The 12,316-nt window shown below is 44.3% G+C and overlaps 1 protein-coding gene across 1 annotated transcript in view; it reads right to left on the bottom strand.

The window, feature by feature from the left end:
• Nucleotides 1–12,316, bottom strand: part of LOC140903620 (substance-P receptor-like) — an 89,896-nt gene that overhangs the window by 46,787 nt on the left and 30,793 nt on the right. The window contains exon 2 of the mRNA XM_073325165.1: nucleotides 242–436. Within this exon, the coding sequence (XP_073181266.1) occupies nucleotides 242–436 (195 nt within the window). The remainder of the gene's footprint in view (nucleotides 1–241; nucleotides 437–12,316) is intronic.

Consider the following 12,316-nt stretch of genomic DNA (forward strand, 5'->3'; position numbering starts at 1 on the left):
TTTGTATGGGAACCCTCCCACAGCACTGAGTAGGTGGCATACATTGAAATCAGGTGGGTGTATCCCATCAAACCAAATGTCCTGTGATTGCCAGGAGCCTGCACCCCTTCCCATCTTTCCCCGCCCCCTTCTGTGTCTGTGTATATTTCACAGTTTTTTCCCTCTGTAGAATGCATCCTTTCTATGCTGTGTAGCCTCCCCCACCGCCTTGCTTTTCACTGTAGGAAAAGGAAAGACTCACGTTTTTTCATATGCCCTGGTGTCGTGCTCTGGCCATTCCAGCAGACACACCACCCTGTTGGGAAGCTCTGCTGTCATAGAGTAATAACCCTGCGGGAACGCCAGCAATAAAGCCAGGAACCAAATAATGCCGATGACCACCCTGGTGGCTGTGGCTGACAATCTGGGTTGCAATGGATGGATAATAGCCATGTACCTGTAACAGAGAGAGAGAGAGCAGGGCTTTAAAAATGAAGCAGCGCAATGTGGCACGTAAAAGACATGGATTCTTCTTCAATGAGACTGTTAACATAGTAAAGGATCTTCTCCATGGGATTGCAGGTAGCAGAATGTGGCAGCACAAGAATAGCTGAGATCTGTTTATTTTGTAATGATCTCTGTTCATGGGGTTTGAACCCATGACCTGCAACGTTAAAGCACCATTTGAGCTAAAGTACTATCTCTATATGGACCGGGCAGCAGAGGGAGGATGCAACACACACATACACCCATGTTAGATAACCCCCCCCCCAAAAAAAGAGTACTGCTTATTGGCTTGTTTGATAGTGATTTGGTGGCATAAAGTTGTTGGTTTCTCAATTAACTGGTGTTTTCTCAAGTCTTTTTTTCAAACTCCTCCTTTAATAGCTTTTTACCATTTTGGGGAGGCTCTTTCCCATGGAAGCGCATAGAGCTTGGTTTCCCTATCTAGTTCTAGCCAGTTTGGGATGAAGAATGATTTGCAGAAGTTCTTTGCATCATTTTGAGTGAGGAATAAATGTGACAACACCGCAACACATTCATAAATCAGAACAGAGGGGAAATTCAACAAATGATGCGCCCAGTGCTACATCTGATCTGTACAAAGTGATTGCTTAATCCAGTTCCTAACAGACAAGTAACCATAGTTCTCTTTCCAGCTGGTGCTAATGAGTAATCTCAGCAGAGAGACAAAGGGATGAATCTGTAGCTACTTTAAGGCCCCCATCAACGTAGTATTGGAGCATCTAATAATTTCTATCCACACTGCATCTCTGTGAAGTAGGAATATGTTGTTTATCCTCATTGTACAGATAGTGAACTGAGGCACAGAGACACCATTGTGAGAAGGAGCCAGATTTTAAAAGGTATTGAGATACCTAACTCCCATTGAAATCAATGGCAGTGCAGTAATTAAATACCTTTAACAAGTCAGACCAAGGGCATGCAGGAAGACTGTGGCAAAGCTGGGAATTGAACCAACATTGTCTGAGTTATAGCCTGTTGCCTTAACCACCAGACCATCCTTCCTCTTTGAATGCCCCAATGGGAATAGGAATGGGGTAACCCTCTCAGCCCTTTCTGTGGCTGCAGTTCATAGGCATGGGTTACAGATATCACTGACAATTTTGAGGTGTCTCCCAGGGTAAGTAAGTAATAACCACATGGTTTTCCTCAGTGGATTCATGCTGCAAGGAATTTGGGGGGGAAATCGTCTGAGTGCTGCTGATCTGGCAGTTTTTCCTTGTTCATTTCCCTTACTTCCTTTGTCATGGTGAGTATATAATTACATGCAATTTATTTTATTATATAGTGTTAATTCCTTTTCCTGACTTCAGGTATGCAATTTTTGTCAAGCCCAAACCTCAGTGCATCTGATACTTTTGCCATACAAAAAGAGGGGTTATTTTGTGCCTAAACCCACAATAGTAATTTGTGTCTGCTGAGCTAGTCAAGCAGGTGTTCATGTTAAATGTGGCGCTAAATTGCAGCCAGAGCCATTATGCCTTTCTGTGTCAGAAAACCTCTGTTACTTGTGTGTATATTTTGTAATCAACATTAATACCTTTAGGCAGGTTGCAATTTCCCAGAACTTGCTGATTATTTATTTTTTTCTTTAGAATAAAGCCAAATAGGAGGAAAGGGGGGAAATCTATATATCTCGTAGATTTGTTGCTGGTTTTCTTTAAATAATGACAACGATAAATAATTTCATAAGAGCTCAAAAAGCAGGGATAATATGCAAAAGGGCTTATCACTGGTAAAGATAAATAATATTGAAGGAAAAAATAGTGTCCCTGCTAGCTGCCCTGAAGTAGCAGATGCTGATGCCTTGCAGGATAGCTTCCAGTTGGAGGAGAAATCAGTGATGCGGTGTCTGGGTGTATTGTTAATGCAACTGTTTATTTACGCAATATACACCAGTCCTTGAACAGAGGTAGTCACAAACAGCATGCAGGCAATCCTTTTTTCAGGAATCTCAGCCAAAACTTGAATGTCCACTTCCTAAGGGCAAGAATTGACTCTGGTTAGAGAGATTAAGGCAGAGAGCAGCCTCTCTGTTTGCCACAGCTCCCTTGAAATGGAACATCATCACAAAACAATAGTGCAACATTTCTTCACAAGCTGATCAGTGCGTGTAGGCTGAGGGAAAGAATTTGTAAAACCGTGTGTAAGGGTGCCACTGGTGACACCTGCCATAACAGGAAATACTGTATAAAGCTGTGGATATTACTGTGACATCTTATAGGGCAGTCATTCTCAACCTTTCCAGACTACTGTACCCCTTTCAGGAGTCTGATTTTTGTCTTTTAAACCCCAAGTTTCACCTCACTTAAAAACTACTTGCTTACAAAACCAGACACAAAAATACACGTGTCACAGCACACTATTACTGAAAAATTGCTGACTCTGATCTTTGCCATATAATTACAATATTTATATTCCAATTGATTTATTTAATACGTACATTTCAGTGTATAGTATACAGAGCAGTATAAACAAGTCATGATATGAAATTTTAATGTGTACTGACTTTGCTAGTACTTTTTATGTAGCTGCTGGCTGTAAAACTAGACCTATCTAAATGAATTGACAATACCCCCTGGAAGACCTCTGGTTGAGAACCACTTTTATAGAGGGTGAATGTCTAAAATCTTTTAGATCACGTGATCTGTTTTCTCAAATGCAATGAAAAAGGTAAAGTTTCAGTTACGTGTTGCAAAACTAGAAAGCTCTGGGAAAGGAAAAAGTGACATTAAGGCTAGAATGGGGCTTAGGAGACTCAGATTCAAATCCTGGCTCTGCCACAGATTCCCCCATGTGATCTTGGGTAAATCACTTAACTTCTCTGTCTTAGTTTCTCATCCATGAAAAAGAGAAAAAAAATTGTCCTGTCTATTTAGATTGTAATCTTTTTGGGGCATAGACCGTCCCTTGGAAATGTTAGTCCACTGCCCAGCAGTTGTGCCTGGTCTTGGTTAGTGATATTGTAATACAACTAACTAACTGTAGTACATAAGGCTGGCTGCTTTTACTACGACAAAAACAGAGGGTGAAATTCACCTTTCTGAAATCTGGTTGTGCAACGCAGATGTTAGCCAGCCATTTTGGAAGGATTAATTGGAAATGGCAAAAATTCCCGCTTGCCTCAAGTGCTTGGGGAAAAATGTCCTTTTCTGGTCCTAGGAAACTGACTCTTGGTTTCAGCATGCGTACTGATGCATATGACGTCTCATACTTGGAGAATGAAAGACACATGCAGAGGAGTCTCACCATCTGTACATCCAGTAACTCCATACTATGCCAGATTTCTGCTTCCTGCCACTTCACTTGCCTGCAAAGTAGCTCCTTTATATCACAAATTGAATGTAAATATTTCTGCAGCTCAGCGTGGGCTTTTAAACCCTCCCAGAATAAAATGGGAGATAGGCACAGTCTCTGTTTTCTGTATTATGGATCCTGAGTTGCCTTGGATCTCTCAAGCTACTAAGCAGCCTTAGGAGAAGCTACAGTCTCCATAGGAATTCATGAGTGGTGCAAAAGGGACGGGGCTGATTAATGCAAAACAAGAAGTTATTAAACAACACACGTCTCGTGTCAAATGGAGGAAAGAGAAACTCTCCCTTTGCTCCCAGACGGGAAATGTTTCCAAAGGGATGTTTCTCTTGTTTAGTGGTCGGAGACTCAACTTCTGCATCCCAGGCTGAGCCAAACTCCCCTCTTGTCCCGTAGCGCTGCCCCAACGGCTGCAGTGGAATCACAGTAGCATAACCAAGAGGAGAACTTGGCCCTTTCTATTCACGGCTTCAGTGACGCCTCGGGCAAAGTTACCTTCTATTGTTGTTCTGGCCGTTTTAAGGCTGCAATATTTATCTCTTCACCCCATTCTCCTTTGTTTTTGGTTTTCCTCCCTATGGGATTGGGATGTAGAATAGCTCAAGTTTCAAGGTTTCCTTTTCTTTATTCTGCCCTTGAGTTCATGCCTCACATGCACTCCCAGGCTGCATCTGTATTACTATTTGTAACACAGTTCCTAGGCAGCCCCTGCCCCACGGAGCTTACAGTACAGTCCTCATTTCTCTGAGGACTGGATGTGTTCTCCTTCAAAGCCCTTGTTCAACATTTAAGTTTCCCAAAGGGGGGAGGAAGTGTTGTTAGAGAGAAAAAAGAAGCACTCCCTCCTTGATAGTCCATGAGCTCCCCTGTAAAATGGACCTGGCAGCATTTTACAGCAGAGATAGACTCAAGCCATAACACTTGGATCCAGACTTTAACACCCCAAATTTGGAGGCGTATTCAGATCTGGAGTTTGGGGTCAGGCCTTTCTGAAGATGGGACCATTCTTCACCCTCAGTGTATGAAGTCAAGTTCTGATGCAAATGCCTCCCTTTCTCCCCCCCAACCCCAAAATTGGATCGAGGAGTTTGCCTTGAGCTCACCTCGAGTTTGCGGTAATGGCTCAAAACATTAGTGCTTACTATATGGTGGCTACCATTAAGGCTATTAGCAAGAGGGCTGTTGTGTTTTAATGGACTGAAATGAGCTGTGACCCCCACTGCATGGTAGCACGTGCTACGTCTGAGATGGCTGAGCACTGGTCTCCTTTGTAAACCCATTTAGGGCTTGACGCAGCAAGGTCCTGAGCTCATCTGTTAGGTGCTGAGCACCCTCAACTCCCACTGATGTTAGAGCATTGAGGGCAGTCAGCGTCCTATAAGAACAGTCCACACCTTTCAGGACTCAGATCCTGAGACAAAATTCTGTGTTTATGAAAATGAATCCATTGAAAGCTCGGAGAGGTAAAGAATCTCATCGCAGAGGAGGAATCATGGGAAGGGGATTACACTAGAATTATTTACAGCTGCAGAAATACAGGCATAGCAATGTGGGGCTTTTTGTAATAAATTCCCTGCATTACTATGTGGTCTGTCAGCCCTACTATTGCTGATCCTAGCGCTCAAGCTGACAGAGCCGAATTCTTCCAGCCCATCAGCTCACAAATACTCCGAGCTGCTGCATTTGGTGTTTGATTGGCAGGAGTTGAGTTTTCATTTGTAAAATTAAAATGGACAATGTATCGCCCTTTCACGAGAGATTGACCCGCAGCAGAGGGGGGGAAAAAAGAGAGAATGTTATGTAGAAACATGCGGGAGATGCACCTTGCCAACTATGTGCCTCTACCCATGGGTACCACAAAGCCTTATCAGTCTCTCTCAGCTTATCCAGCCTGATAATTATCCATCTGAAGTCTCCGTCAGCCATTTGGTACCTGAATTCAAATCTAGTTCTAAAGATGCAAGTAAGTGGAGCTTCCCGGGCTGCCCTGGGGAGAATATTTAACAATCTAATGAATCTCACTGCGAAGGAATTTTTCCACCTACACAGCTGAAATGTTCCTTTTTTTTTATTTTCACCTCATTATTCCTAGCTTTGTTTGCTGGGGCCACTCCAAAAGAATTCCTCTTCCTTCTGGATGCCTTTTGAATTCTTGTTGACAGTTACGTCCCTCTGTCATCAGCCAGCCAAGCTACACTATACATTATTCCCAGTCCTTGTTGTGACCATTAATTCAGAGTGTCTCAGTTTTTATGGTACCAGCTTGAGACACTGGAGGCTTGATTTGCAAGAGGGCCGAACTCCCGTAACCCCACCTGCAGACGACAGGAGCCGCCGGTTCTCAGCACCTCTGAAAATCAGGTCCATGGTGGCTCAAGCTGGACACCTAAAATTGAGGCAGCCAAAATCAGTGGCCACTTTTGAAAATTTGGACCCTAGGACTCTGTTTTCAGCCACATGTGGGGGAGGAGGTATTTTTAAGGCACTGTAAACAAGTTGGACACCGCCTGTGTGCCCCCCTCAGAGACTGGGGTGCCTCTACCTTGCCCCACTCTTTATTCTCTCTTCTAGGCCCTTTTACCCAGACTTCACGTTTTGCTCATCCAAACAATGCCCTTATTGGGGTCTGGGTTGACTCAAATAAAACAAACGCCAGAGGGAAAACTTGGTCCCAACAATCTGTTCCAGGGCCTGGCTCTTACCTCAGAGCCTGGATGAGAGGAAAAGTCTCTTTATCAGTTCTTAAGAGGGGTTGGGCTTGCAGCAGCCCGGCTCAGGGCTGACTACTCCCTCGCAGATTTCCCAGAGTCAGCACCCCTCAAGGACTGCTTCAGCTCCCTTTATAAGGAGCCAGCTGTTCAAGCTCCCTTCCCTGTGCCACGTTTCTGGCTGGCTCATACAGCAAAAGCCAGCTCCAGGCCTCGAGTCTCCTGCAGGCAGCTCCCTCGTGCCTTCTGTTCTCTGAGTTAGGGGCCTAAATCCCCTTGACTTCCAATGTGAGTTAGGCACCTAGCTAATCTATGCCTGGGCACCTAAAGTTGGGCACTCAGTGGCCTGATTTGGAAGGATGGCAAGCATCTTCAGCTTCAATATAACCTGCAGATCCCTCAGCACTTTTGGAAAATCATAACATCAGACTGCAAGGGAGCTCCTGGGTCATCGAGTGCAGTCCCTGCTATCACAGGCAACCCCACCATTCTATCCCCCTCATAAACTTATCAAGTTCTGTCCACAGTAAGGAAGAGATTTTTCTGAAGCCATCCAAGTGATTCACTATCACAAATACCATTGACAGTCCATGGGACTGGCGCTTCGGAGTCACGGAGGCGCTTCAAGAAGCTTCCCACCCTTTCGCGAACAACCTTGTCAAAAGTGTCCCTGGACTTGGTTGCCCCAGCTTGCGGTTGCTCGACATGAGATGCTTTAAAGGGACTGGATTTGAGAACGGATGCTCAGCATTTCTGAAAATTGGGCCCCTTTTAAGGCCTTTGGAGTTGGCAGACAAGAATGAAGGTGCCTGCAATCCTTAGTTGCTTTTGAAAATTTAGGACTTGAGGCCCAGATCTTCAAAGAGAATTTAGGCTCCTGATTTCCATTGAAATCTATGGGAGTTAGGAGCCTGCATAGCTTTGAGGGTTACCTACATACCTTTGCAAAAAGAAAAGGAGGACTTGTGGCACTAACACATTTATTTGAGCATAAGCTTTCGTGAGCTACAGCTCACTTCATCGGATTTCTTTTTGCGAATACAGACTAACATGGCTGCTACTCTGAAACCTAAATACCTTTGGCTTTCAAGGCAAAAGTTTGAAACTTGGGTGCCAAAATGTAGGTATTTAAGGGTTGAGCACCTGCAGGTCTCCTAGATTCCAAGGCCAGAAGGGACCATTATGATCATCTAGTCTGACCTCCTCCATAAACAGGCCATAGAACTTCCCAAGATAATTCCTAGAGTAAACGTTCCTATTGACTTTGATGCAAGAGAAGGATAATCAGCCCCTCTGAATGTGAGGTTTTCTTTGTTTAGGTGCCTAGCTATGGATTTATTGTGGGTTCATCCCAGTATGAAAATTTTGGCTTTGAGTTTAAAAATTGGGCATTTACTTCCCTTACTCAGTGCTCAAGTGCCACTTTAAAGGATTTGAAGTCATGACGTAAAGCAGACCCATTGTTTGCTGGGCTATGCAGTTTCATTCGTTAATAGCGGATTGCAATCAGACATAAATAACCGCTTTTACATCTCAAATCAACTTTCTGGCAACACATCTAGAGAACTTTCCTTCTCCGTTAGTGCTTCACAGCTGTGAAAACTGTCCAGATGATGAAATGGACAAATAATTGTCATAATGATGAAATAAAATCCAGCCAAATGGCCTAGAGATCCCTTTAATTGTCATCAATTTGTCTATGACACTGGCTGCTGGAGTGCTCATGATGGAGGCAAGACACCAGAATAAATGTGGCAAGTCCTTTGGAGGAGGAAAAGGCACAGAGCGAGTGTGAGAGACAGAGGGGAAAGAGGCAATACTGCATAGGCATACTGATGAGGAAAAGCAATTCAGGGAGAAGAAAAGAAGGTTAGGGGATAGCCTTGGGACTTAGGAGACCCCAGGTTCAGCTCCTTGCTCTGGGCAGGGACCTTAGGCCATCACTCAGGGCTGGCCTACGCTAGAAAGTTAGGTCCACCTAGCTGTGTCACTCCAGGGTGTGAAAATTCACACCCCTCAGAGACGTAGTTAAGCCAACCTAAGCCCACCTATGCCTCAATGTAGACAGCACTAGGTCAACGGAAGAATTCTTCCTGGGGCCGGTTTTGTTCAACGTCTTTATTAATGATCTGATTGATGGGATGAATTTCACCCTCAGCAAGTTCTCAGATGACACTAAGATGAGGGTAGAGGTAGATAAGGTGGAGGGTAGGGATAGGGTCCAGAGTGACCTAGACAAATTGGACGATTGGGCCAAAAGAAATCTGATGAGATTCAACAAGGACAAGTGCAGAGTCCTGCACTTAGGATGGAAGAATCCCATGCACCGCTACAGGCTGGGGACCGACTGGCTAAGCAGCAGTTCTACAGAAAAGGACCTGGGGATTACAGTGGATGAAAAGCTAGATATAAGTCAGCAGTGTGCCCTTGTTGCCAAAAAGACTAATGACATATTGGGCTACATTAGTAGTGATTATTCCCCTCTATTTGGCACTGGTGAGGCCTCATCTGGAGTATTGCATCCAGTTTTGGGCCCCCTACTACAGAAAGGATGTGGACAAATTGGAAAACGTCCAGCGGAGGCCAATGAAAATGATCAGGGGGCTGGGACACATGACTTACGAGGAGAGGCTGAGGGAACTGGGGTTATTTAGTCTTCAGAAGAAAAGAGTGAGAGGGGGATTTGATAGCAGCCTTCAACTACCTGAAAGGGGGTTCCAAAGAGGATGGAGCTCGGCTGTTCTCAGTGGTGGCAGATGGCAGAACAAGAAGCAATGGTCTCAAGTTGCAGTGGGGGAGGTCTAGGTTGGATATTAGGAAACAATATTTCACTAGGAGGGTGGTGAAGCACTGGAATGGGTTCCCTAGGGAGGTGGTGGAATCTCCATCCTTAGAGGTTTCTAAGGTCAGGCTTGACAAAGCCCTGCTGGGATGATTTAGTTGGGGATTGGTCCTGCTTTGAGCAGGGGGTTGGACTAGACACCTCCTGAGGTCTCTTCCAACCCTGATATTCTATGATTCTTTGATCAACCTAGCTACCATCTCTCAGCGAGGTGGAGTTACTCTAGCGACAGGAACCCCAGCGGCACAGCTGTGCGTCTGCAGTTGTGCCACTGTAACATTTCTAGTGGGGACATACCTTAAGGCTACTACGGCCTAAGTCTTGTCAATGGGACTTAGACAGCTGGGACCGGAAGGGCCAGGTTTTCAAAGGTATTTAGACACCCAAGATGCAGATATGTGCTTAGGAGGACTTACATTGCTGCCGAAGCAGGTAAGGAAGCCAAACCTGCTTAGGTGAGTTTGAAAATCCCACTAGACGCCTTCCTGTACCTTTAGGTTCATAAGTACCTTAGAAAACCTGGCCCTAAGTCACTTTTGAAAATTGAATTTAGGAGCCTACGTCAGTCAGGTGCTTTTTTTACCCTTAGCGTCTCTGAGCCTCAACAACCCATCGGAAAGAAAGCTGAGATATTTCCCCGCACATGGGTGTTGAGAGTATAAATACAATAAAAGTAAAATAAATACAATGCTCCAATACTATGGTAATGGGGGCCATGAAAGCAGTTCAGTTAGATGGAAATGTCTAAACATATGATGAAATTATACCCCGATTTCATATTAACATATCTTGTAATTATATAATAACGGTATCACTGTGCAGAGAACAATTATATCATTATCACCACCGTCTCTTTTTTCTTTCTTGACATGAACATTTGACGAGAAATACAAGGGGGAAAATGTGATCCTGCAACCTCCTTAACTCCACGATAAGAGAATAGAACCAGGGCTGTCAGCTCACGTGCGTTTGTGAGAGAAAAGTATCACATCCTCCCTGCCAGTTTGACAGCTGATCTCTCCCTGCCCATGCACCAGACATGCTGGCAGGTTATGGAGCAGGACTATTGAATTTAGTAGCAGTGAGCTCATTCTTAGAGAATTGTATCCCGGAGGTAGAATTCTAGAGGGCAGCTCACAACTTCCAGAGATTAAATTCTACAGTTTTTAAAGATACATTTCTATCGAAACATATTGGGTAGGGGGTATATAGCTTCTTCTGAAGCAAACAGCTGCTCTTATGTATTAGGATATGTCTGTACTGTAATTGGGAGCAGGGGGGTGTTTCACACCTGGAATAGACATACCTGAGCTAGCTTTAATCCAACTCGGGTACTGATAGCACACAGGCTAGTTCCTCGAGTGATTACCCAGGGTTCCACGCTGCTCTGGGACCAGAGATAGAGAGATTAAAGTTAACTCAGCTATGGCCGTTTGAGTTGTAATCGCAGGGTGCCTTGTATATTATAGAATCAGGTATCTGATTTTCGCCCACGCAGGTCCTTGCAATACAGTGTGTGAAATGCCTTGGTAAGCAGCACAGCTCTTTCTCATCTTCTCACCTAGATTCTCTCCACATCTCATTAACCCCATTGACTACTCCTGATTTACACCAATGTGAGTGGGAGGTAAACCAGGCTTTCTCTGTTTCTATATGAAAACCATTGAACGTGCCAGTAATTTTTTTTTCCTGCAACACTCAGAGATGGGTCTGAAGCAAAATCCCAGAGCTGGACACTCTTGAACTGCCGGAAGGAAATCCAGGCTTTTATGGTTTAGGCCCATCTCTATACAGTAGTTTCCCTCGGGGTGTATCTGAATGGGAATTTCCTGTCTCCTAGCCTTGCTTCTCTTTCATCTCAGCTCTGCTTTGCATAGTGCAGTTGGCAGTCCCTTCTCTTTACCAACTTTGCTCAAGCCAGAGTTTAGGGAAGACCCTCTTTGGTGACATTAGGTAGCACAAGCCCTTACTCTGGGAGTTACAGACCCAGAAAGAACCACATGGTCAGTGTGTGTCCAGCAGCCTCAATGAAGAATCCCTCTGTGTATTCATAGCAAACTAAATCTGTCTCTTCTCTGACCCAAGGGACACAACCCAGAGCCGTACTAATCCTGGGCTTGCAGCTTGTTGCCATGGAATGTGCAATCGCTAGGTACATATAGATATTCACACCCTGAGTTGCCAAGAAACAGCAATTCAACATAAACAGTTCCTGGGTATGTTCTGAGTGATGTTTATTCTTATTATTTCTGATTTTCAGTGTTTACTTTTGGAACACAGTGGCTCATTTTGGGGGGGGGGGAGAATCAAAATTGGGTTTTATTGGTATTTTCAAAAATTAGTTTTTCTGGATTTCTGTTAAATCTTGTATCAGAGGGGTAGCCGTGTTAGTCTGTATCCACAGAAACAACGAGGAGTATGGTGGCACTTTAAAAGACTAACAGATTTATTTGGGCATAAGCTTTCGTGGGGGGTAAACCACTTCTTCAGATGCATCAGTGTTTTCCCAGTCATAAGAAAGCTTATGCCCAAATAAATCTGTTAGTCTTTTAAGGTGCCACCATACTCCTCGTTGTTTTTGTTAAATCTTGGTCTCTCTTGCACCTCTTTCTCCCAGGGCTGAGGTTGCAGAAAAGCCACCACCTATCTCAAATAATTTTCAGCCCTGCACAAATGCTAAATTTGTAAATTCTTTTGTTTTTTAAGTAAAAACTTCTTTCCCAACACTTTTCTGCTTTGGGGGTTCACTGAGCTTAACCTAAAACAAAAATATATTTCAGGGAGGAAAACGCAAACTGGAGGGGTCATGTAGGGCTCAGAGCAGGGAATTCTGGAGCATTCTATCCCAGTTCTGCCATGGAGTGACTGACTTCATATGCAGTTTGGTTATAGCCATGGCCGTCCCAGGATATTAGAGAGAGAAGGTGACTGCCTTTTATCTTTTATTGGA

Source organism: Lepidochelys kempii, chromosome 26, assembly GCF_965140265.1.
Source record: "Lepidochelys kempii isolate rLepKem1 chromosome 26, rLepKem1.hap2, whole genome shotgun sequence".
Classification (NCBI taxonomy): domain Eukaryota; kingdom Metazoa; phylum Chordata; order Testudines; family Cheloniidae; genus Lepidochelys; species Lepidochelys kempii.